Source organism: Contarinia nasturtii, unplaced genomic scaffold (genome assembly GCF_009176525.2).
Source record: "Contarinia nasturtii isolate CC-2019 unplaced genomic scaffold, AAFC_CNas_1.1 Cnas_scaffold_187, whole genome shotgun sequence".
NCBI classification, from domain to species: Eukaryota; Metazoa; Arthropoda; class Insecta; order Diptera; family Cecidomyiidae; genus Contarinia; species Contarinia nasturtii.
The window spans coordinates 5,346,478-5,370,642 of NW_022197544.1; the positions used below are offsets into that span (position 1 = coordinate 5,346,478).

At 32.5% G+C, this 24,165-nt stretch overlaps 1 protein-coding gene and 1 long non-coding RNA gene across 15 annotated transcripts; one reads left to right on the plus strand and one right to left on the minus strand.

The window, feature by feature from the left end:
• The first annotated feature begins 525 nt into the window (after positions 1-525).
• LOC116352028 (endophilin-A) lies at positions 526-23,558 on the plus strand. 10 transcript variants are annotated; one of them, XM_031784222.1, is made up of 12 exons: positions 526-753; positions 15,691-16,144; positions 16,802-16,870; positions 16,937-17,153; positions 17,224-17,357; positions 17,432-17,498; positions 17,964-18,064; positions 18,145-18,248; positions 18,370-19,106; positions 20,039-20,089; positions 22,093-22,232; positions 22,308-23,558. In XM_031784222.1, the coding sequence occupies exons 2-12, from the start codon at positions 16,100-16,102 to the stop codon at positions 22,425-22,427; spliced, it is 1,785 nt and encodes a 594-aa protein (XP_031640082.1). In that variant the 5' UTR covers positions 526-753; positions 15,691-16,099; the 3' UTR covers positions 22,428-23,558. The 10 variants fall into 10 exon arrangements, with proteins under 10 accessions (XP_031640082.1, XP_031640087.1, XP_031640090.1 ...); XM_031784227.1 differs by having other exon boundaries at positions 17,979-18,064; XM_031784230.1 differs by lacking the exon at positions 20,039-20,089 and adding an exon at positions 21,362-21,421 and having other exon boundaries at positions 527-753; positions 18,370-18,482.
• Positions 11,929-14,460, minus strand: LOC116352030. Of its 5 annotated transcripts, none has more exons than XR_004202250.1 (7): positions 14,378-14,460; positions 13,980-14,169; positions 13,772-13,892; positions 13,565-13,706; positions 12,640-13,385; positions 12,313-12,544; positions 11,929-12,223 (listed from the first exon to the last, which is right to left on the minus strand). It is a non-coding gene; the product is annotated as an uncharacterized LOC116352030 (long non-coding RNA). The 5 variants fall into 5 exon arrangements; XR_004202251.1 differs by having other exon boundaries at positions 12,640-12,876; positions 12,975-13,706; XR_004202248.1 differs by having other exon boundaries at positions 12,640-12,892; positions 12,975-13,706.
• Positions 23,559-24,165: the final 607 nt, after the last annotated feature.

Here is a 24,165-nt window from a genome sequence, read left to right on the forward strand (position 1 = left end):
TTATTACACCAGCTGCGCACTAGTGTATGCGATTGCATGCACTTGTAGTTGTAGTTCGCTCTCTCTCTCTTTCTCTCGTTCGCTCTCTTTCGTTCAAATCGAAAGCCATTATGCGAGTGAATGAATCGAATCGAGAATACTGTAACGAGAAGGACAAAATAGCAAAATGCTTCTATGCAGAAAGAAAGAAATGAAGAAAGACTACCATGACGGCTGCATGAAATACATGCGTGTGAGTGTGTCTGTGTGTTGCCTGTAAATATCAATGGTTGAGCATGTATTTATTTGTTTGTGCGTACCTAACATGCACACATTCAAATCGACAAATACCCACACACTTTCTCTACGATGTAGTAGAATCTTACACTTTTTTTCTCTCTTTTTTTTTTTGCTTATTTCGTTTACTTCAATTGCACTCTATACCTATTTCGTTCGCACTCATTGATGTATCCATTCATGGTATCTTTTCGCGCTGTAAAATATTCGAGACGAAACGCCTGAACATTGTCATTGCTTACTGAGTGTGAACAGTTTTTTAGATGGCGATCATTGGTACTGTCAATTCTAGTTTGTCTTCGCTGAGTTATAACTAGATAGCTTAACTGCTATAACTTGCTACCGCTGCTGTGCTGTGCTGTGTATATATCTCTAGTTTCTTTATAAATTGGTGTGTGATAGTACGCGCGATTCAAACAGAAAAGGCCAAAAGCATTTTAAAAAAAGAGTATCGTATATTTACTAGATTCAATCAATGTAAGCAAATTTGTTTGAAAATCTATACGAAAAAATATATTAATATATATTTACGTTTTGTTCTGTTTGGTAATATACATTTTTGTAAGAAAAGAGAGAGGAAAAGTGGGAAAAAAAGAAGAAAACGTCGACGACATTTGGTTTTTGTTTCCTTCCATTCGATTTCAAATAAATGACGTCCCATGTATGTGAGAGTGTGTCATTAAATGTGTATGTAAGTCAATGCAATCGAAAATAATTTCATTTTCTTTTGGAATATCCACCTGAATCGATTGCAAAACACGTAAATTATTTTTTTTATTATTGTTGTTGTTGGTTTTTTTTAAAATTAGAATACATACATACATGCAACGAACTGAAATTCTTCGACTATAATAAATGAGCCAAGTTGTCAAGATCGGACAAATCTTGGGGGAAATTTTAAAGGCAAAAGACACATGCAAAATCATTTCCTTTACGTTATATATTGATGGTGTTTTTTTATTGTATAAATTGTGTGACTGTGTTGGTGCGCGCGACAATATTCATTAATCGAAACAAGTTGAAGAAGTAGAAAAAAAATATGTGTGTATATATACATAATAACAAAAATTCAAAATATATACACATATGCGTCAATGAAAATGAACAAGTATATCGTTCATTCTTATGCCTCTTGATAATCAAAAAAAAAAAAAAAAAAAAACAACCGAGATTTTTGTTTCGTTTCATTTGATTTGAACGGTGCCGTTGAATTGTGTGTGCCAAGCACTGGCAAATCGTCTTCTCGTAACTTTAGAATTGAACGGTATCAGTACAATGAAGCAATTACTAGTGATTGAATAAGTGCTGCTAATCAATGAACAGCATTACAACAAACAATTGCTGCACAACAAATTATTTTCAAATTCTGCAACAAACAACAAATGTCACCAATGAAACAACGACAACAACAACAACAACAAAATCGTCCGTCGATGATGACATCAATGGTATTTTACTTTTGAAACAGAAAAACGCCCCGAAAAAAATCCATGAACGAGAGCAAAAGACAAAAAAATAAAGCTACTTTAATTACCTTTGAAAAATAGTGGGTGTAGTACGTCATGTACTATATGTAATGTAGACATGTTTATCGCCAATTCGATTGTTTATTCGGCTTGATAATTTTATTGTTAAAAAACCCCTACACATAGAATCGAATTCATTCATTGTAAATAAAATACAACAAAATATAGATATATATATATGTGTGTTTTGCCAAATACATCACATCGAGATATTGCATCACCATTTTTTTCCAATTTGTCGGTGTAATTGCAGCTCAATGTGAAGCCGTATTTTATGCAAAATCATACACGTTTGAAACAAATTATTATAGAAAGAACAACTTATTCAAAGAACATTTCAAAGATAGAACAACTTATTTTATACCACAAAAGAATGAATGTCAATAGAACCATATCTAGCTATGTTTTAATCATATTCGCGGAATGCATAATGGATTCATTGCGCGCGTGTCATACATACGTTCAAATATATTGAACTTGAACTATATCAGAGGCATTGTAAAAAAGAAACAAATCACATTTCATTGCAAAAATGGTTGGCGATTTGACATTAGATGGGTGCCAGTGGTTCAGGCTCACTTAAAATGTCATACTCATTTAAATTAAAATTCAAATGGTTGAGCACATATATTCTCACGATGTGATTTACACGACAAACACCTCATCACACCATTCATTCAATCGGGTCGACCCTGCATTAAAATCAAAGACTGAATTCAACGATAGAGTAGAACACAAGAATCGTGTGTATTTTGCCAAGCAATTACGGAGCAATGTTCCAAAAATGAGGTTGCCTAAATATGTGCCTGTATTGAGTTTGATGACTATCATTTAATAGAGGTGTTGTATGTACTTTACGCGTGTTATGCTTATTTTTTACGCATCGTGCATAGTGTGAGGTATTCGCCTTTTTGGGGGTTCTCAGAAACCGTGAACATTATGATTATATGTGACTACCTTTTGTTTATTTTCGGTAAATTTACGGCATTTTCGCCTTGTTTTTCTTATTCGATTCTCTCTTTTTTATTGTTGTTGTTGAATGAGTTTTCTATTTTCTAATGAAAACATTTCATATTTGAAAATTATTTGAATATGACGTTTTTTCTTGTACATCATCGTTGCTATGTAAAAAATATAAAAATAAAATGTAGTAAAGAGATCATTTTATATATTCTCTTTTTTTTCTAACCGTTATTTTCTAGTTTAATTCAATTTGAATACGTGCTTATATTTCCGACCGTTTTTAGTGCTTAGTGCGTAGTCCAAGCAGGAGAGATCGGTCGACGCATTTCTTCGTGCTGGAAATTTATCAGCTCGAGCTAAGAATATTTAAGAAGTGAAGAGAGAAAAAATCGTTGACGCCGGTTAGAACATTTTTTCTACGTCAACCTCGTCTTCTTCTTCTTCTTCTTTTTCGCTTGCTGCTTTTCCACATTGCCATTCTTGTGCTTTTCTTCTTTCGTCATGCTTCGTTCATTCAGAAATTCTTCGGCGTTCAAAAAATTGTTCGGATGTTTCGCGAAAAAGAAAAACTGACCCAAAAAAACGAATCATCAAAATCTATATTTTGCGTCTATTTATTTTGGCGAACGTATTTTTTTCTATTGAGACACTATGATGCTGCTGAATGTAAGTGTGTGTGCGTTATTTTATTTGTGTCTCCTTGCCGTTTATTTGTTGCCAAATTAAGCATATTTTATCTACACGAAGCGATATGAGATATTTGATTGCGCCAAACATCATGCATATTGAGTTGCGCGACTTAAACACTATGCTACACTATAAGCATATTATACGGCATACTTTCTATACACAACCAAATTGATAAAATTAATACACTGGTTTCTCTTTTTCAATTTTGCTTTTTTCTCTCTTCGGTTGCTTTTTTTTCGATGCCGCATCGACGATGCGCGATTTATTTTTTTGTTTTGTCTCTCTTCCATTCGAGCGATATTGATACACCGATGACGAAATATATGTATGAGATGCTGATGATGATGTTGTCGGTGATGTGGGGGGCCATCGGGAAGATTTACGGGTTGTTCGTTATAAATTTGGTATTTAGGCCACAATGTAAACCATGTTAGAGTGCTTTAAACATATCAATTTTAAAGAAGATTAAATGCGATATGGTATTTATACCTATGTGCCATCAAATATGAAGTACTATGCAAACAAACAACGAATACAGAAGGATACAGCCTCTAGACACATGATTGCAAAATTTAATCACATAATTTTCCAATGTTCAAAAAACTTCTCTGCCGACCGTTTTCGATACTGGTATCATTTTCATAACTGCCGATTTCATAACCGAATTCGAAGATCAGCAATCGTCTTTTATTCTTCATAATGTCTAAATAAAAAAGAAAAGAAATTAAAACATGTAATGACTCTTGATTTTATCGATAAAATGATATTCATTTATCGTCAATGGCCGTTTTGTTTTTGTTTCTTTTCGTTAAACGGAAATTTTCCGCAAGCATTTGATTACGCACACCCACCCCGCAATATTATGAAAAGCAACACAACATAAGTTTAAATGTAAATAAATGTTTGAGTGACCATTATTAGAGGAAATGTACCGCAATAAAATGACTGCAGAAAATAGTACATATTAAATAAGTAATACATATACTTATATTCGAAATATGAATGCTTGATGCTGCTTTTGGAGCGCGTTCAAGGCTCGTGCATGCGTCGATATATATAAAAACGTTGAAATGCAGAGAGAGAGAGAAAAAAAGTTTCTTAAATGGCTTCACTGCTTTTCAAATTGTCGAATGAAATTCCAAAGAAAACCGATACCAAATAACTCATATCAAATACTTTTCAATTAATTGGGATTTCGATCGATAATAGCAAGTTTGAAACCAAATTAGCAACAAAAACGAATGGAACAATACGTCTTGTCATATTAGTGCGTGGTGCGATGTGCGTGTGTCTCTTGATAAAATATCAAAATTATTTGATGTTGATTCATTTGGAAATGTGCTGATTTCCATCGAACGAGAGAGTTGTGTGTTGGTTGTTTGTTCTCGACCACAGATATTTAATTATAATACATGTAGATAAGAGTACTTCTTTAGAAATGCCAAAATGATTCATTCGTATGTCAGTCAATGCTTAATCTGCTTTGGTTTCTAACGAATTTTCATGAACTTCTATTTAATATCAAGGTACTGAATAATATGCCCACACAAACAATTTCAAACGGAATTAGGAAGGACGGTTGAAGTACTGTTGAGATTTTTATTTACTTTCTCTCTCTCGCTCTCCATCTCTGGCATCTCATACCCTCTCATCCACCCCGGATCTCGGTTGACAACAGATCCGACAAATGAACAGATGAAAATCGTTCCGGATGCCTCGTGCGTCGTCATTACCAGTTCATTTATTTATATGAAAGAGAGTTTTTTTCTTCCACGAACTTGTTTTAAATGCATCGATAACATTTCATGTGCGTTTTATTCAATGATGATTTGCTTTCCGCCACTGTCATTTTATTTACTCCATAGTCGTGTGTCATTCATGTTATTGTAACAGCTGTAACAGCATGAAATTGCTGGTGTATCTATTGCGTTTGGGATTTAATTCTTTGTATTTTGTGCTTTTCTATTAAATTATATGCGACCAGCAACCGATATGAGACACTTCCCGGAAATTATGATAAATATAGGTAGAAGCTGACTTTTACGCCAACGGTATCTTCTCTCTGAGTGTCCTCCGCTAAATCGCCTCAAACCGAGAGATAACATTTTACTTTGTGAATGAACAAGTAAATAAAAAATAGTATGAATCCAATGACAACTAAAAGTGAATGGGTCAAAGCAAAATTGGTTGGGGTTGTTTTACACCTCCACAAAATGCGTTTCCGGGTCATCACCGACCGATATGAAACAAAGCAAACCGATATATTGATCAACAAGTTAGCTAGGCGTATTCTAATAATAATAATGATAATAATATAAAGTTTTCTCTCTAAATGTCAGTGAAAATTTTCTGCTAAGCTTTGGCATGAGATTAAAAATTCTTCACTACACAAAAAAAAAGTTTTTTTTTTAATGTTCATGGGGCGTACAATTCGCAATTTGTTTAGCTTATCTATTAATTATATATTTTAGATGTACGAGGGCGGTCGAAAAAAAAAGTTGCAAAATTAAATGTGAATGCTTTTAGCGCGTACATAAATAGACCCATACAAACGCCAGAACAATGAATTCAATTATTATTAGTGGAAATCCGTATCGTGACCAAAATCATAAGCAATGTATATACATAATAACGACCTTGTTCTTTTTTTTCGCTTCTATTATTACTTATTACATAGAACATTCGGTATGCCAGAGTGTTGTGCACGCGCACAACACACATTCGCTTGGAATTCATCTACGGATGTTAAAAACAAATCGCCATCGCGATTTTATAAAAATTCATTTGCATTGTTGTGCTAACTTTGTTTGGCGGTAGCCGTGAGTTTGTGAGTAGAACACATAGGTACATCGTAAACGGCGTTATTTGAATTTCAAATCCAGTTATGACAAACTATCAAATTTCCCATTCAATGAAATTGAAGCGCGCATATTTTTATCATCATTCCTATCGATTTGCTCTGCTTTTGTTTCAACGAATATCGAGAGACCGATGCGAAGAGAGAAGAAAATCAAGAGAATCACATAGAAATACAAAAAAATATTGCCACAAATATGTTTGATGAACTCACATTATCAATTGTTTTAGAGAAATATAGTCGGACTCAATTATGATCCAAAAAGCTAACTAAAATAACTGCAGTGCCCAATGAATGCATGTATGTGTTTATATTGGTGTTCCAGTTTTTTCAATGCCATATGAGGTAGTGAATCGTTTCAGTCTTTTGTCTTGCTCAATGTCAAGGATGGTGCAAGAACCAACAATCTCAATACACGGACGGCCACATGCATGAATCTTCACCTATTTTGTATGGAGAAAATGTAATTTTATACAGAGTATTTTGATTGTTGCTTTCTTTTCCCTTAAATACTTGAATGAAATAAACGAAATAATAATAAAAAAAAAACAAACAAAAATAGAAAACAACAAACAAGATAAAATGAAATGGTTTATTTTTATCTGGATTGAAATTTCAACGAAATGAAGTAATAAAAAGTCGATGGAAGTACACCACTTTAAAATGTAGCAAATATGTTGAACATTTTGAATCGTCAAGACATACGAATTGATATACATTTGCTATTTGGTCAATAAATTATCACAGAAATTCTCTGGAATAAGCTTTATGATTCGATTTGCTTGGGAACAACATAAATATTTTGCTGATCAGAATTGACATGTAAAAAGGTTAGAAGTAAAAAAATAGAGCCATTGCATAAACGAACATGTTAGAACGAGAGTAAAATGAATTGAAAGGGGGACAGCGAAAGTGTTAGTGATAATGACAGAACACCTTCGACGTGACCTTTTCAACTATTTCAATTATTTGCCATTGTAGCTCCACTCTCTATCCATTTCTCCCGTTCTCTTTCTCATGCACACACACATACAAAAAGTGTGTGTCTCGCTGTTGTTGTTTCTACTCCTTATGAACTTTCTTAGGTTGATTTGATGGAGAGGCTTTGGATTTTCTATTTGGAAAATCTTTTTTGTTTGAAGGTTGTTTTGAAGGTTTCACCGACTCATAATAGCATCATTTCACACATTCCATTTGGTGTAGACGATGCTCTCCTTTTGCGCCATATATTTTGGGCGATAAAAATGAATTCAAAATCTCTAATATTATTTTCGTTTCTCATGTCATAAAATCTATTGTTTGTTAGTGCAATTCGGCAGCACTCAAGACGATGCACGAAAATACAAACAAAAAGATAAATAACTTTAAAACTCGCAGCGATCATATATTTCAGTGTATATTTTGAGGCAGATTTGCATTAAATTGCATCGTTTTTTCTTCTTCTGTTTTCTCGCTTCGTCGTTTTGCGCTCCGTATATCGCATTGGAATCGTGTGTTCGGAATTGTTGTAGTATGTATTCCGTTCATTTGGAAAATGCAATAGTGAGTGAATAGATAAGACGATTTTGGTGTTAATGTGAATGAATGACAACAAAACACAATCTCTAATGGAAACAATAACAAATACACATAACAATTAATGCTTATGCTTTCGCCTGAAAGAGTCAATGTTCTTCAATTCTTAACTTTGTAATGACTTCTTATCGAAGTTTTGTATCACTTTTGTGCATTGCCATTGCATTCGTCTGGTATTTTCGGTTCAATAAGATAATCGCTTATTATTTGTGGTAGTGGTGTACGGGCAATGTGTATTTTTTATACAAGAATTACGGTTTTTATTTATTGACACACATTAAACCAGACAAATGCCATGAATAACAAACCAAATTGAAATTATTTACACAGTTTGTGTGATAAATTTGTCTTTGATTAAATACTTTAATCGTTCACCAAAAGCAAAATTAACACAAATTAGTACAATACTAAAAAAAACCACATGCACAAACATATGAAATGACGAAAACCATTGACTCTAGTACGAATGCCGATCTGAATAGGAAAAACAATCTTGAACGGCCTTTGATAATTTAAAATGTTCTTTGCACCGTACACACACATAAAATATGAGCGTGTTTTGTGTTACTGTGAATAAAGATTTTCCCCCGTTTCGTTCATCAGTTTGCATATAGCCTTGAAGACCACATACGCTTTTTAGTTAGTTGACTCAATACAATACGCACTGACCAAATTCGTAAGCTTTTGCAAGTGCGGGAGAATGTTTTTTGTTGTTGTAAAAACTTACAAAGAAAAACCATTTATTATTTTTTGTGTAGAAGATTATTTTTGTGCCCGGTTATAACATGATTCCATTTGATTTTTCCGAAAATCAATGTGCCACATTATTCTTGAACAAAATTAAATAACATGTAGTAATGAGCGAAAAAGGCAAGAAAAAATCAATTAGGTTTTGATGCAATGCACAAATTAAAGCAAAAAAAAAAAACACTTGAAAATGCAATTTCTTATTAAATTGTTGTTGATATTCTTCGTTGCATGCAAGAAAATAAATTTATTTCATGTAAAATATACGAAGTCACAATGAAAAAAGAAATGAGAACTTATCAAACGATTTGAAATTTTATATTCATTCAATCATAATAAGATTTGTACCGAACAAAGCAAGAAAACACGATGCGTTATAGATAAATCATAGCCATTTTGTGTGCCTAATGGACACACATCCCATACACCTGTTCATTATTATAATTACTCAAGGCGATTTCAGAGGTGGAATTCCAATGTAACGGATCAAAGAACCGTCATACACATAAAGCAGTTTCACATTGGACAGTTTTATGTTAAGAGCATTTTGAAAAAGGTATGCAAACTCAAATGGAATGCATATATTAAAATTACCTGAAAGATATAAATAGCTCGGCCATATAAAACATCTCTTATTTCAAGAAAAAATTACCTACAACACAGAACAAATGTGAAAAAATCCACTACTAACAGAATAATACATGTCGAACACATTATTAATTATGCTTATGTTTTCGCTGGGGAAGGAAAAATTAAGCCGAAAATCATATCAAACAAGCTTATATATGTGCATCAAAATGATATAATTAGTTATTTACAAGCGATGCGATGCCACCGACGTTTTGATAAAAGAAAATCTCCGAAGATATTCTATTTTTTGACTCTCACAATTTCAGAATATTGTATCGCTATTTTTAGTTGAATTTTCCGCAGACATCTTTTTTTTTAATCAAAAATGTTATATAAAGCATATAACAATCGATTCACCGAAGATAAAGAAAATATTTTGTTAGCAAAAATACTCCCTCAATTCGTGCGATTGAAGACTCTTGAGATAGTCAATGGTGACTACAATATTTTCCATTCTGAAATGATATTAAAAATAGATTCGTGTGAATGAAATTGTGGACCGAGAGCGTACACAATTTTATTCTATTGTATAGTTACTCAATTTGCAATTATTTGCATGCAAAATATTTTGTTATCGTTTTTCATTTTCAAAGCATGAAATGCATTCCATTGAAGAAGTCGGTTGCCAAATATTGCAGTTGAAATTACAATTATTTTCGTTGTGCGTGGATAATTCAAGTGGAATGTCAGATTAATGCGAACCAATTCAAAATCATAGTCCAGTGTCCTCTCACTGATAACAATTAATTTGGAAACCATTCAATTATCAAAATTAAATTTAATTAAAACTGTAGGACGATTTTTTTCGTCTTCTGCTCAAAATGTATAATTTCAACAAAACTCGAATGCGTCATTGAAGAGATATAATGAAAAAGAAGCAATAAGAATGAATGTTGAGGAAAAAAACTCATTTGCATATTCGTTTGCGTCTAAATTCGACTTTGTTCACAAATGCACCAGAAATCCATTAAGATTGCACAAATCCGATAAACAAAGTAAAAAATCGAATGAATTTGCGATATAATATGAAAAAGAGATTTATATTATATACTGTTTCTGATTACAGCTCATGTTTTTCTGATTTATTTCATTTTTGTGGCATTCAATAGTTCATTGCAATAAACGTCATTTGTTTATCTCAAACAATTCTCGGTCGGTTTAAATTGTATAATGTGAAGCGCGCTTTATGATTCATCATCTCACTAAATCAAGCTCAATTTTCAGACAAATTTACACATTTGTAGACGAGGTAGTATTCAAATTTTTGACACTTTTTCACTCTTTCACATTATCACCCAATGAAATTTCGCCCATTGACCTTGGAGAATTCCCATTTTTTTAACTATCTAAAAAAAAAGCTAGGGGCTTAATACGGCAAAAAAAAAATTCACAGGAATTCACGGTTTTAAATCGAGTTCGGTGAAAGTTTGAATCGGTGAATTCGTGTGAATAGAATGAAATGTGTCAAAGTAATAAAGTGAGGTTATGATAACCGCAATATTTTTTAATTTATTATTTTTTCAATATTTCCGATTGTTTTCGATAGAAAATCGCTCAAAATTGAAAATAAAATTAATTTTTATTAAAAAAATATAAAAAACATTTACAATTTCGTTACACAAAATATGAATATTGCAGTAATTGCCAGCAGAAACTATTCACCACTATCTCACATATTTGAATGAAATTGCCGTAGAATTCACTGGAATTCATTCGTTTGCTGAAAAATTTAGTTAATTTAGATATTATTATAGAATTCAGTCGTTGTAATTTTGAATTAAGCCCCTTAAAAAAAGTATATCAAAGTTGTATACATTTATACAGCAAAATAATTGATTTATGTGTTAAATTAAAGTTGACAAATACTCAGCAGGCCTCAGATACTTTATTATCATATCAATTTGAAAATGCTAGAATATCTTTTGCAGCATTCCAAACGGACGTAATATTTTTGTTTTAACTCGTTCTGTCGCTATTTTTGAATTATTAACGATAATAGACAATTGTCTTCAATAAAATTATTAAACTTGACTACTGATATAGAAGATAGTTTTTCGTCGTATTGTATAAATTGCGCACGATTCACGACCGAAAAAAGTGCGAAAGATGAAAATTCCCCACAAAAACACACCAAAATATTTCACAAATAAATATTCTCAAATAAAAAATGAATTTATTTAATAATTTGAAAAGTTTTTTTTCTCATACCGAACTTTGTTTACGGTTCGCATTGCTCAAAAAAGAAAATTCTACTGTTAATCATTTGATGCTATTTTACAATTATTGGAACAGAACTTTTCAACACTGTTTGAGAAACTACATTGAGCCTTAACTACAAGATATCGGTCAAACTACGTGACAGTTCAATTTCTAAGATCATTCCATTTCTGCAAATGGTTTTTAATTGTGGCATATCCAACCATGACATTGATACCCACCTGTTTAACAAAACGCAACGCTGTTTGCTACATATCGCTGTATGCAATTTCATTATTATGACATTTTCATAGAACTATTTTGTAAATCAAAATGCCAAACATTCAATAATCCACTATATCTAAAGTTGAATGCAACAAGAGGAAAAAATATTACCGTTATTGAGAATTATAATTTGCATTCTGTAAGATTCATGAAATATTTGCTTAAAAATTGAAATTCACCGAATACGATTGACATAATTTTATTAAAAATAACATTTGATTGAAATTGACGGGGCTTTTAAGTTTATTGGATTATTTTAATCGTTTTGAACGATATTATGCCAAAACCATTTGCTCGCAAGTGGTACAATAGGTTCTAGGTTCGCGACACGAGTTCATGCAGTAAACACAAGGTGCACAAAGAAAAAAACTAACAAGACAACACCAGAGAAATGCGATATGCGTTTTTCATGTGCTTCGATAACCGATTTGCGTCATTAGCGGTGATTGACAACTCGTGCATAGCTTTTTGTGCACATCTAAAGAAAAAAAGAGGATGATTTGATGATGAAATGTTTGATGTTTTTTTTTTGTTGTTGTTGTTGAACAACTATTTACAAACACTCACTTTTATTAATATTATTTCCTTTTGCGATTGGGCTCGAAGTTTTATGTACGGACTGAACTTGAACTGCTGTCGGCACTAGAAATTGTACATAAACCGGTTGTTGGTTTTGAATTTGTGACTGAAACTGAGATTGAGACTGTGCTTGATTGTACAGAACGTTGATCGGTAGAGTTTTTTGGATCTCTTCATATGATGGTGATGGTGGTGGTGGTGGTGCACTGGGAGCATACATCTAAAAAAGCAATATAAACGTCATATAAATCCAGAATTCTCCATCATTTTACAATAAACTTCAAACAAAATCACACTCACGATCACTAAACTCACAATGTTTAATGATACTCCAGCAGAAATGAATGATTAACTTCCAATATTTTTTCAAAAATGTGTATTAAGCCTGTGGATTTCTAAAGCAAATTATTGTTTCGGACGTTTGACCACCGTTTAATTTACGATAAATAAATTCCGACTAAGCAATTGACGAAATTGATGGTTGAATTTAAATTGCCTACTTTGTAAAACTGTTATTTGGTAGCTTCACCAAACTGCAGAAAATGCAATTTACTGAAATAGGTTTTAACTAAAATTGTGTTATTTGTATTGGAAGCAGTGATGGGCACATTAGCTGGCTAACGAATGTGTAAACCAGCACTAATACATACATATATACACTGAGTTGAATGTCACTCATAAACGTCAGTGAGAATCGTACGTAGTCACACAGATAGCTGGCTAACGATTGGCATACACCAGTTGTTGGTGTAAACCAAGGCTAAGACAATGCTGGCTAACGAGAAACCTTCACTGATTGGACAAAAAAAAATCAGTCTTGAACTTCAAAAGTGTGAAAATGAATATTTTTTGAAATCAATGTTTTTTTTTTCTTAAATCAAGTGAATTCTTTTCAACCAATTGTAAAATAGTTTTTAACCGCCCACGTTTGCGTTCACAACATCATTTTTTCTTCTTTTTTTGTTCAAGTAAAGTGATAATACTTGTAAATACTTTTTAGAAAGAAATCTAAATAAGGCACTAATCGTCTTCTCCCTTATATTCCAATACATATGTCAGTCCTACACAAAAACAACAAGAACGTTTCAAATGTTAATACCCCATTTTAAAAGCATTAAGTGTGATTTGAAGATTACCACGCAGTACTTTATTTTAATTTAGTCAAGCGTCATTATGAACAAATTTCTTATGCCAACATTTTATCTTATGCTGAATCTATTTTTTTTTTTTAATTTCAAACCTTAATTTGTTTGTTATAATTTGCGCAAGCTTTTCAACCAAAAATAAATCACAGCAACACCATACTGCCACACGCTCGACAATACACTTGAGGTTCACGGCATGAGTCCACGCAATAAACGTATGGTGCGCATAGAAAGCAACTAAAAATGTCACGATGCCATTTAGAACACTTGAGATATTCCGCGTTTATATTGCATTTTCTTACCAAAAGATGCAGCACAGCAAAAAAGTCAAGTGTGTTTTTCCCGTTGCACGATAACCAATTCGGGTTCGCAATGGCAAATGGCATCCGGTACAGAGTCTGCTTTGAAAACCACCACTTGTTCCTGTGAAATGAACAAATGTTTTTTAGTGGTCGTTGCTGTTGTGACTAATAGCCTTTTGAAAATGAATTTAAATCGATTAAATCTTACTGCTGACAATTGCAATTCGATTTGATGTAATGTCTGCACTTGGCGATGAATTGAAACGTTGAGATTGAATGGGAATTGAAAGTTGGGGTTGCGTTTGAGTTGGCACATCGATTTGGTAGTTGTGTGAGGTGTCGTTCGGCATTTGATTTAAAACATCTTCATAGGCTGGAGGTGCGCTTGGTGTATACATCTGAAGTGAAATTCCACATGAATTTTCAACAATTACGCAGCCATTAATTAAAGTAGTTTCGCACATATTTCCACAAAATTACTTTCAGTTTACAAAATACAATAAATGGTTTTCAAGCGAATGAAACTTTTTCGTCTCAGCGTTATGAAGTGGAAATTAAGCAGAAATAATTTTGGTTCTTTCGCAACGAAACTTCTTGTAAACTCACCGTGTCGATGAAGAAATAATTTTTCCACCAATATAAAAGCAAGTTACTTTGGCACTTAATTGAAAGGAACTGCAGAATTGGAGAGGGGCATGACGATACTTAAGTGCATTATCTTGAGCGATTGATATATTAGTATCAATTTATCAATGATGGTTGTATCATTATCATATTATCGTTGTCTGAACACGGATATCAATATTGACAAATATGGCATGATTTACGTATGTTATACGTAATATGGCAAAAGCATTCGCATCAAAGACCGAATAGATAAAGTAAAATGGTCATTTTTGATAAGACCAATTTAATTGGTTGAACATCGATGATAATTTTAACCATGATATTTGCATCAATTTAATCTTGGCACAGACATTCGTAATAAATTTTGTGTCAAAGGTGAAAAAGAAATCAATTTCATGATCTTTTGGAATATAACTTATAAATGACATGTACATCGATTTCGTACATGTACATTAATTTCTCCCCATTTAAACGACCTTCACACACAGCAAGTACAATGAAGCCAACGAATTGGAATGAAGGTGTAAAGCATGAATAAAAAAATTTCTTGACAGCTCACGTGAATATAGTGGTTTTCTCACAGCTCCTCTATAGACATAATCGCACATGAAATTATGGTGACAATTGCGCAAATACCGAATGCCTACATTGAAATCAAAATGAAACCATTTCAAAGTAATAATAAATGTATGAATGATGCTGTCGACGTCGTCATCGCTGTCGTTTGTCGCAAATGTTGAATTGTTTTGTCAATTGTATTGCTTTCAGATTCGTGTACATCGTTCATAGCTGTGTTCTATTTATGAATTGTTTTTTTTTTCAGTTGCGCTAAGTTAAGTAGAATGAACGCTCTTGTTGATTCGATTTGTTTTTTTTCTTTTTTTGTTCAACGGTTCGGCGTTGGGAATGTAAATACGCACATTGACCCACACACTGATTGCCAACACTTGAATACATCGTACAATCAAACTATTGTGAGAACTAAGCTCTATCACTTATGTATTTTGATAAGCATGTGGTAATTTTCACAAACAGACAATTACAATAACAATAACAATGGTAATAAGAATAATGGATTGTAGACAATTTGAATCAGCAACTAAACACAGATTGCATCGTCGTTTTCTTCTATTTCTCTATTTCTTGATACAAAAATTTATCGAAGGTTATTTGAATTGGTGTGTTGGGTTTTCATTTTTAAATTCTTGGAATTTTTCATTTAAAATTATAGGTATTTACGCATTTATCACGTTTGCAAATAGTAATTATGTGTTGTTATTATTTATTTTCAGTTGAAACAGCGCATAGACACCACAACTGATTCAACACAAGCTGAACACATTTCAGAGATAATCTATGGAACAAACGACGACGACAAAATTGAGGCAATTTTAAAAGGGATCGCTGGCGAAACGAAGACATTTTGACTATCGAAAAAACAACGAAATCATTGGACATTTCAGTCGCACCACATTGGGGAAAAAGAGATAAATTGAAAACACAATTTGTTTACATTTTTGATCTGTTTGTCAATACTCAGCTAAGAAAATCTCATTGAGTCGTTCATTGAGAAGATCGGCAAAACACACAAATTGCATTGCATTGAGAATCCGAAAGTCGGCTTAATTTTTAAAGAAACACAAAGATAGACATTTGTCGTCTTTTTATTCAATAAAAGTGGAGCACACAAAGAAAAACACGATGGCATTTGCTGGACTGAAGAAACAAATTAATAAAGCTAATCAGGTGAGTTGAAATCGAATGATGCTATCACCCAGCGAAAAAAAGTGAGTGAAAAGGCAAAATATAACAATTAATCAAATTGCATAAGATATAATTGATGTGTTTGCACTTTCTCTTATTGTGTGCAGATATGTGAAATAAGAAAAAAAACGCATTTAAAAGAAATGAAATAAAAAAAACCAGATTGTTGAGGCGCGCACACAACAAATAACCATATCACTCATTACAAGCAATAAATTGAGATTGTTTGTAATGAAAAATGAAAAAAAAAAAATATATAAAAGAGGCACACGCGCTTTTGAAAGCGAAATCGAAACATATACTTTTATGGTAGGCAGTACGTGTTAATTATAATTGCGTTAATATGCGGCCACTTAACCATTTGCCGTAAACATTTAGCACGTGTAATTGTGTTTCTTTTTTTTTCTTTAATTTTCATTTTCGTTGAATTTTTCGCGATCATTATGTTGCAACCGCTTTAATTGGCTACATCCGAGCTTATGAATCTCGGATTATTCTTAAATACCATCTCAGGCATACTCAATTGTTTTTTTTTCGGTTTCTTTTTTTAATATTCAAAACGAATGCGTATGCCTGTTGTATTTTTACTTCAAATAAATCGATGCTATTTTCAATTTTTCTTCTCTTCAACCTTTTAAGTATGTTACCGAGAAAATGGGTGGCGCTGAGGGTACTAAACTAGATTTAGATTTTATGGACATGGAGAGGGTAAGTGAATTTCAATTCAATGCGCATCTTTTTTTTTAACTGTTGAATTTGTCTTATTATTTGCAGAAAACTGACGTAACAAATGAGTTGGTTGAGGAGATACAAATCAAAACCAAAGAATTCCTTCAGCCGAATCCAACAGCACGAGCTAAAATGGCTGCCGTAAAAGGGATATCGAAGTTGTCTGGCCAAGCTAAAAGCAACACCTATCCACAACCAGAAGGTTTACTCTCCGATTGCATGCTTATGTATGGCAAAAAGCTCGGTGATAATAGTATTTTTGGTATGATATTCACATGTTTTCGTGCAAATGGGAGTTGCGATTTTTCTAAAAATGAATTTTCGTTTTACAGCGGAAGCTCTAATTGAAATGGGTGAATCATTGAGACAAATGGCTGATATAAAATACTCACTTGATGATAATATCAAACAAAATTTCCTCGAACCATTGCATCATTTACAAACGAAAGATCTGAAGGAAGTTATGGTGAGTGAATGAATGAGAGTTTTAAGAGAAAAAAAAACCGTTCATTTGGTATTGTGTTTGTTTCATTCGGATAGCATCACCGTAAAAAATTGCAAGGACGGCGTTTGGATTATGATTGCAAACGACGTAGACAAGCAAAAGGTAAGGCCATACAATGGAGCGGCACATGGAATTGTGGATACTGAGCGCGCGCAAAATAAAAATTATGACATTGAAACACTCTGATTTTTTCATGAAAAAAAATTGCATTCCATTTGTTGCATTAAATCAATTCAAACAACATTTAATTGCATTTTAATCGACATAATTTATTCAATGATCTATTTATTTTCGTTGTTGTGATTTTATATATTTATAATTTCTTATTTTTATTGTTTTTTTTTTTATTTCTTTTTCGGTTGATTTGACGTTTGCTCATTGGAAATTGCATTTAAATTGGCCATGATGCTGGCAACCATATATTTTACTTTTCCATCATTATTTTCATCCTTTTTCATGATTTCGATTCGTTTTGGAAACATTCTTTGGTTTGCATGAATGTTGAATGCAAACAAAAATAAAACCAACATTGTTATTTTAAAACGAATGGAAAATTCACAAACAAAGGATCTCATATTACAGACGATGAAATACGTGGTGCCGAGGAGAAATTTGCAGAGTCATTACATTTAGCCCAATTGGGAATGTACAACTTGTTGGAAAATGATGTAAATATTATTCGCATGAAAATTTGTTACATTGAAAATGGCAGCAGTAACGTTAAATTCAATACTAAATTATAATTTAGGTGGAACAAGTTTCGCAGATGTACACATTTTCTGAAGCATTACTGGAATATCATCAACAGTGTGCTGATATTTTGAAGGGATTAGTTGAAACACTTCAAATAAAGTGAGTGTCGTGGTCTTCAAATGAAATGCCATTTTTAAAATCTCATTGGGATACAAAGTTGAATATGATATTTCGATAAAAATGCAAAGAAATTATGGAATTTTTGTTAAATTTGTTTCAGGCGTGATGAGGCTGCAAGCCGTCCAAAGGGCGAATTCGTACCGAAAACATTGGCCGAATTGAATATTGAGGGTGTTGGTGTCGGTGTCGTTGGATCCGATGGGCTAGGAAATGGTGGGCGTTATTTCTCATCCAATTCACATAAAATGAATCATCAAAGTAGCAATACCAAATTCAACAACAATCACAAAAATTACGAAAGCAGTAAAAACAATTTATTCAATAATAAAACAAACAATAGCATTAGCAATAGTAACAACAACAATCAGTACAATATGTTCAGCTCACAGCAGAATTTGGCGAAAACAAATATCATTCATAGCAGTAATTTTGCGAGAAGTCGAACATACGGTTCACAGCAAAGCCTATCGACCGCCTCAAATCACTCATCATCGTCGTCGCACCGTACAAACAATAATAACGATTTATTATTGAATTTCAATAGTACAACAATGACAAATAGCCATACAAACAACATAAACAATTGCAATTCAACGAATAATATGTTGTTAAGTGATATGAGTGCGATACCAACGGATGTATGGGCAAATGCATGGAATTCCCCGCCGTCAGTAACACGGACGCCAAATCCAGTTCAGTTCCCATCCGCAAATATGTCAAATATGGCAATGCATGCCACTCAATCAAATCACATCACCACCACCACAACGACATCGAATAGAAATCATTTTAGTAATTTTAATAATCAAAATGGTCACATCAACGATCCGTGGACAGGTGAATTTTAATTTCCTTTTTTTGTTTTTTGTTTTTCACTTTCATTCATCCTCAGCAATAATTTATATTATCCTTTTTCAATTCATTTCCTTTCTTTTTTATTTTAAACTTTATTTCCTCATCCACATTTATTCCCATAGTTATAATTTACCATTTCTTTTATTGGGTTTAATATTACATTTCACTGGTTTCGGTTGCTCAACATCGGTTTTTTCTTCTTCTTCTTTTTTTTTAATTGAATCATCAAATCCATCCACGAATATTTGGAATCGATTGCAAACTTCGCATCTTTTCACTCGCACACATTTGTCAGTTTTTTTTTGTTCGACTTCGATCATGGGAGCATCGTTCATACAGGAAAGGTTATTCTGTTTGAACAAATGCATTTTGAAACGTGATAAGAATCCATGGAACTTTATTTCCAATTGTCATTGGTTTCAATGCAAAAAAAAAGATCCAACGCACCACAAAATCGATTGCAAAAACTTGTGCTCACGTTTGGAATGTCATTTGAATGCTGTGATATGCACCTGTTAAATTAATTTCAAACACTCATTAAATGATTAGCATTTTGTGATTCAAATCAAAAAAAAAAAAAAAAAGAAGAAAAGAATGAAACTCGATGTCGAGAGTGATTATTTGTTAAGTTTATAGTATCCTTTGAATTCATTTTATGTATATTATTCGTTGGTATATCCTCACCCATTTCATTAAATAATAATTTTACCTACAGTATCGATTGAATGTGTGTACTACCGGGAAGTAGTAATTTTCTTAATACTATTCAAAGTAATCGTAATGAATCATTTAAATGTTCAAAAGGGTTTTATTTATTTGGTGGTGATGGTGGTTGGTATCAGCATAATCGAATTTCATATCTGGTGTTTCGCGATTAAATAAACACACACACATTTTTTCCGATTTGTTAATAGGCACAAAGCAAACAATGGAGTCAACATGGGGATATGAATGCAGCTTTCTTCGTTTAGTATACATTTTTTTTTCTCTCGTGTCAATGATAGGCGCTTTAAATCATTTTTCACGCAAATCGCTCAAAGTCGGCTTCGATCTGTTGTGGACTGAAGATGTGGATTGTTCAATATATTGTTGTTGTTATTGTTTAGATGCCATGAATAACCCTTCTCTCACCCATTTGAATGAGTATTCGTTGTGAATTTGAGATTGCATTTTGATGTATACTCACAAAACTTATGTAACATTGCCATATTGTTTGAATTCTGAGCGATGATTTTTTTTATTTGATTTGAATTTCACGTCGTTTATTCTAACAATTGTCATAAGTATAAAAGTATTTTGTAGGTAGAAAACAGTATTCTATCTTCAAAGTACTTGCGTATCATTTTTGTTTTCTTTTTAATCTGTTTGACAAACAATTTCATTTGAATTAATAATCACCACTGAAAACCAGAGATTGTTTCTCAGAGCAAAATATGTGGGGAGGGTTGCACTGAAGTAAGGAGTGAAATATTTAAAGTCCTCAGTGCTCTGAGGAACAGTCTCTGCTAAAAACAAACAAACACTTCAAACAAAACACTAACATTCTAACATTCGATTCGATTTCAATACACCGTAATGAAATGAATCACATGAAATATTGAAGTGTAAAATGAAATATTCTCATATTCGATATTTGTCGTGATGAAGAGGCGACATATAAATCGACTGGATCATCGAGCAAGCATTAAGTTTGTGCGTGGATGCACAATGGATTTTTAAGGAGTTTGACTCAAATTCAAAAGTTGTCAATGAAATACACAGAATATCAATTTGATGTCATTAGTTCAAAATTCAATTTGTCCACATTTATCGTTATCAAAATTCCGATGTGTAGAATTTATTCAATGTTGCAACATTTTTTCGTTGTAAAAAATCAATTATTAATCTGTATACATACAAAAATGTATGTGATTATGTTAGTAAATATATCTGTCCAATTTTGATGTGTAAACTTTGAAAATGTTTCAAGGCGGATAGGATTGACTCAATTGACACTTAAATACAATCATTTCGATAATATGTTATAAGCTCTCTGTTAAACGTTGATTTTTCTTTATCGCTGTCAAAATTATCTTTGTTTTGATGACCAATGGATCGTGTTTTCTTTTTGTTTGATTTAAATTTGATTGTTATATTTTCGGCCGTTTGTAACATTTCTCTTTATATATATCTCTCTCTCTCTTTCTATCTCTCTATATCTGATCTCTTTTACATGTTTATTCATGTTTAACATACAGTAACCAAACCCACACATCTGGAATTGGATAATGGTCAAGTGCAATCTCACTCGACCAACGGTAAAATCAAATCTCCATTTTGCTTTAATTTAGATCAATTTACATTTTATACCAGCATGTTGATCTTCATTTCAATAAGCCAAAGTATCTACACAATCGATGCTTTGGTAACAATGGTTTCGTTTAATTTATTTTTGAGGAATAACTGCATGTCATTTGTTATTTTTACGCTGACTATTATGGATTTGGAATATGGTTTCATTTTCGCCAAAATATTTGTTATATACCGAAATTTTTTATTGATCTTTACAAAAATTGGGTCTTCTCTTATTTTATTCCTTTTTGATTAAAAAAAAAAACAAAAAAATTCGACATTTTTTTCATGTCAATTGTCATTGGATATTACACATTTTGTATGATATATTTATTCTAAAATGTTTGCATGAGTTTATTTTCTAACTATACTAAGTACATTTGATTCGAGTTTGAAGTGTGCTTATTTGTCTGCTTATTTTAATTGCGCACCAAAATAAACGAAAGTGTAACTTTTCACTTTATTTTGGTGAATACATTTTAAATTTTGCATCAACCTTGTTATATGCATGAAACTCTTTGTTGAAATTCAAAAAAAAAAAACTAAAATGCATTTTGCCTTTTCTTGTTTGTTTCTCTGGCGACAAATAAATGCAACTTATTCTAATAAGTGTTGTTTTCATCTGTGTCGATTACAGCATCACCTTTGCCATCACCAATGCGGTCTCCAGCAAAAACTCCATTGCCGCAACAACCACAACAACAACGTCCTTCCGGACCATGCTGCTCTGCACTTTACGATTTTGATCCAGAAAATCCAGGAGAATTGGGATTCAAAGTAAATATCATTTGCCATTGATGATTCAAAGATCTAATTTAAAATTGTTTCTCTCTCTCTATCTCTCTCGCGCAGGAAAATGATATAATTCAATTACTGAATCGTGTTGATGAAAATTGGTATGAGGGTAGCGTCAACGGTCGAACTGGTTACTTCCCTCAGACATATGTTCAAGTCATTACCCCGTTGCCATAAACAATCTAACGTCATTATTTGTTTAATTTAAAGAATCGTTTTGCGCTTCGTTTATTCAAAAAAATACAAACAAAATTTAGCAACAAAAAAAAAGAAGTAAAGCGAATATAAATACAACCAAGAATGAAATTAAAGTTTAGCTGAAGCCACGAAACGTAGAGAAAAAAAAAGAAAAATCAAATAAGGAATCAACATTAAACCGAGATGCAGTGCAAATATGTATACAATATACCATACAAGATATGAAAACGTATGCTGAAAGATGGCCATCAATACCAAAAAAAGAAGAAGATTGAAGACAAACTTAATTACCATCGTATGTGAACAGAATTAAACAGTTACGGTGTGCAAAGCCGAAATGCAAATTTATGGAAATTGTTTCGATGAACACTTTCCATACGAAATCACATCAAAATTCATACAATTATCGAACAGTCTAACAAACCAAGTAACAAGGGAAAATATTCTGGATTTTGTTTCCTTCGCTCGAAATATGTCAAAGAGACGACAATTTATCACTTCATATTACTTGTTTCACAAGAAATTCGTTAAGTTGGACGTGAGATCATTTGCATAAAACAAATATATTTAAAAGAAAAACGAGAGAAATAGAATGAGTGAAAAAAAAGATACACAGATGACAATGATTGAATGAAGCAGTAATGTTTGCATGATGTGCCTATGCACCCTTCACTTCCACTTTATTAACATTCAAAACAATAGTTACGAGGAGATTTGCTGTTGCTGACACACACCCACACACATACACATATACATCCATAAGACAGACACACGCGCGCGAATGTCTCAACTGATTTCGTATTTATAAACGTCATGTTGTTCGTGCTAAGCATGAGATGATTGGCAATCGCACTTAATCGTATCTGCAACTGGACTTGCGAATGTAATTCGATTTCAAATTTCGGGAATGTATTCCTAGAAAATGCGCGATTAAACGAACAACAACAATATGAACTCGAACAATAATGATGATTGAACAAATTAAAACCTTTGATATTTCATGTGTATTTTTTGTTTTTGAAGAAAAAAATCGATTTTAAAATTGTACATATTTTTATTACTTTAATTTTGTTTAGATTATAATCAAATATACTGATATTTTATACCTTTTTATTTTGATTTTTTTTTTCTTCATTTGTATCCATTTTCCCATTTGCTTTGTTTTTATTGACCGTTCACGTTTCGTTTGCCTTGATTTAATCCATCGTTTTGAACATTTCCAAACTATATGCTTGCATCAATTTATTTTTTAACTTTTTTTTGTTTTCGTTTGGCTTTATTTTATAATGTTGTTTTATAATTTTGATAGAATTTCGTTGCTAATTTGTATCGTCAATGTCGAGTGTGCAAACGAACGATTAAACAGTTGGGACCAGGCGAGTAAAGTGGCTGCCGTTTAATCCATTACAGTTAAATAAAATAAATATCTAGAATCACAATGAAAAGCAAATCAACATCTATATATAATTTAGCGATGTGAAAAAATTCATTGAAAAACCATAGTTCAAAATTGAAGGCATATCAAATGTACAAGGTACATTTAATGGAGTAGTGTGAACATGGCTTTTAGTTTAAATGCACAAACGCCATATGAAAATAGAAAATAGAGCAGAGAGCAGTCTATGTATTTCGGATGGATATCCATCCGAGATATTTTAGAATATCTGGATATTTAACGCAACTGCACAGAGCCAGAGCTGTGTGCGTCGCACATATA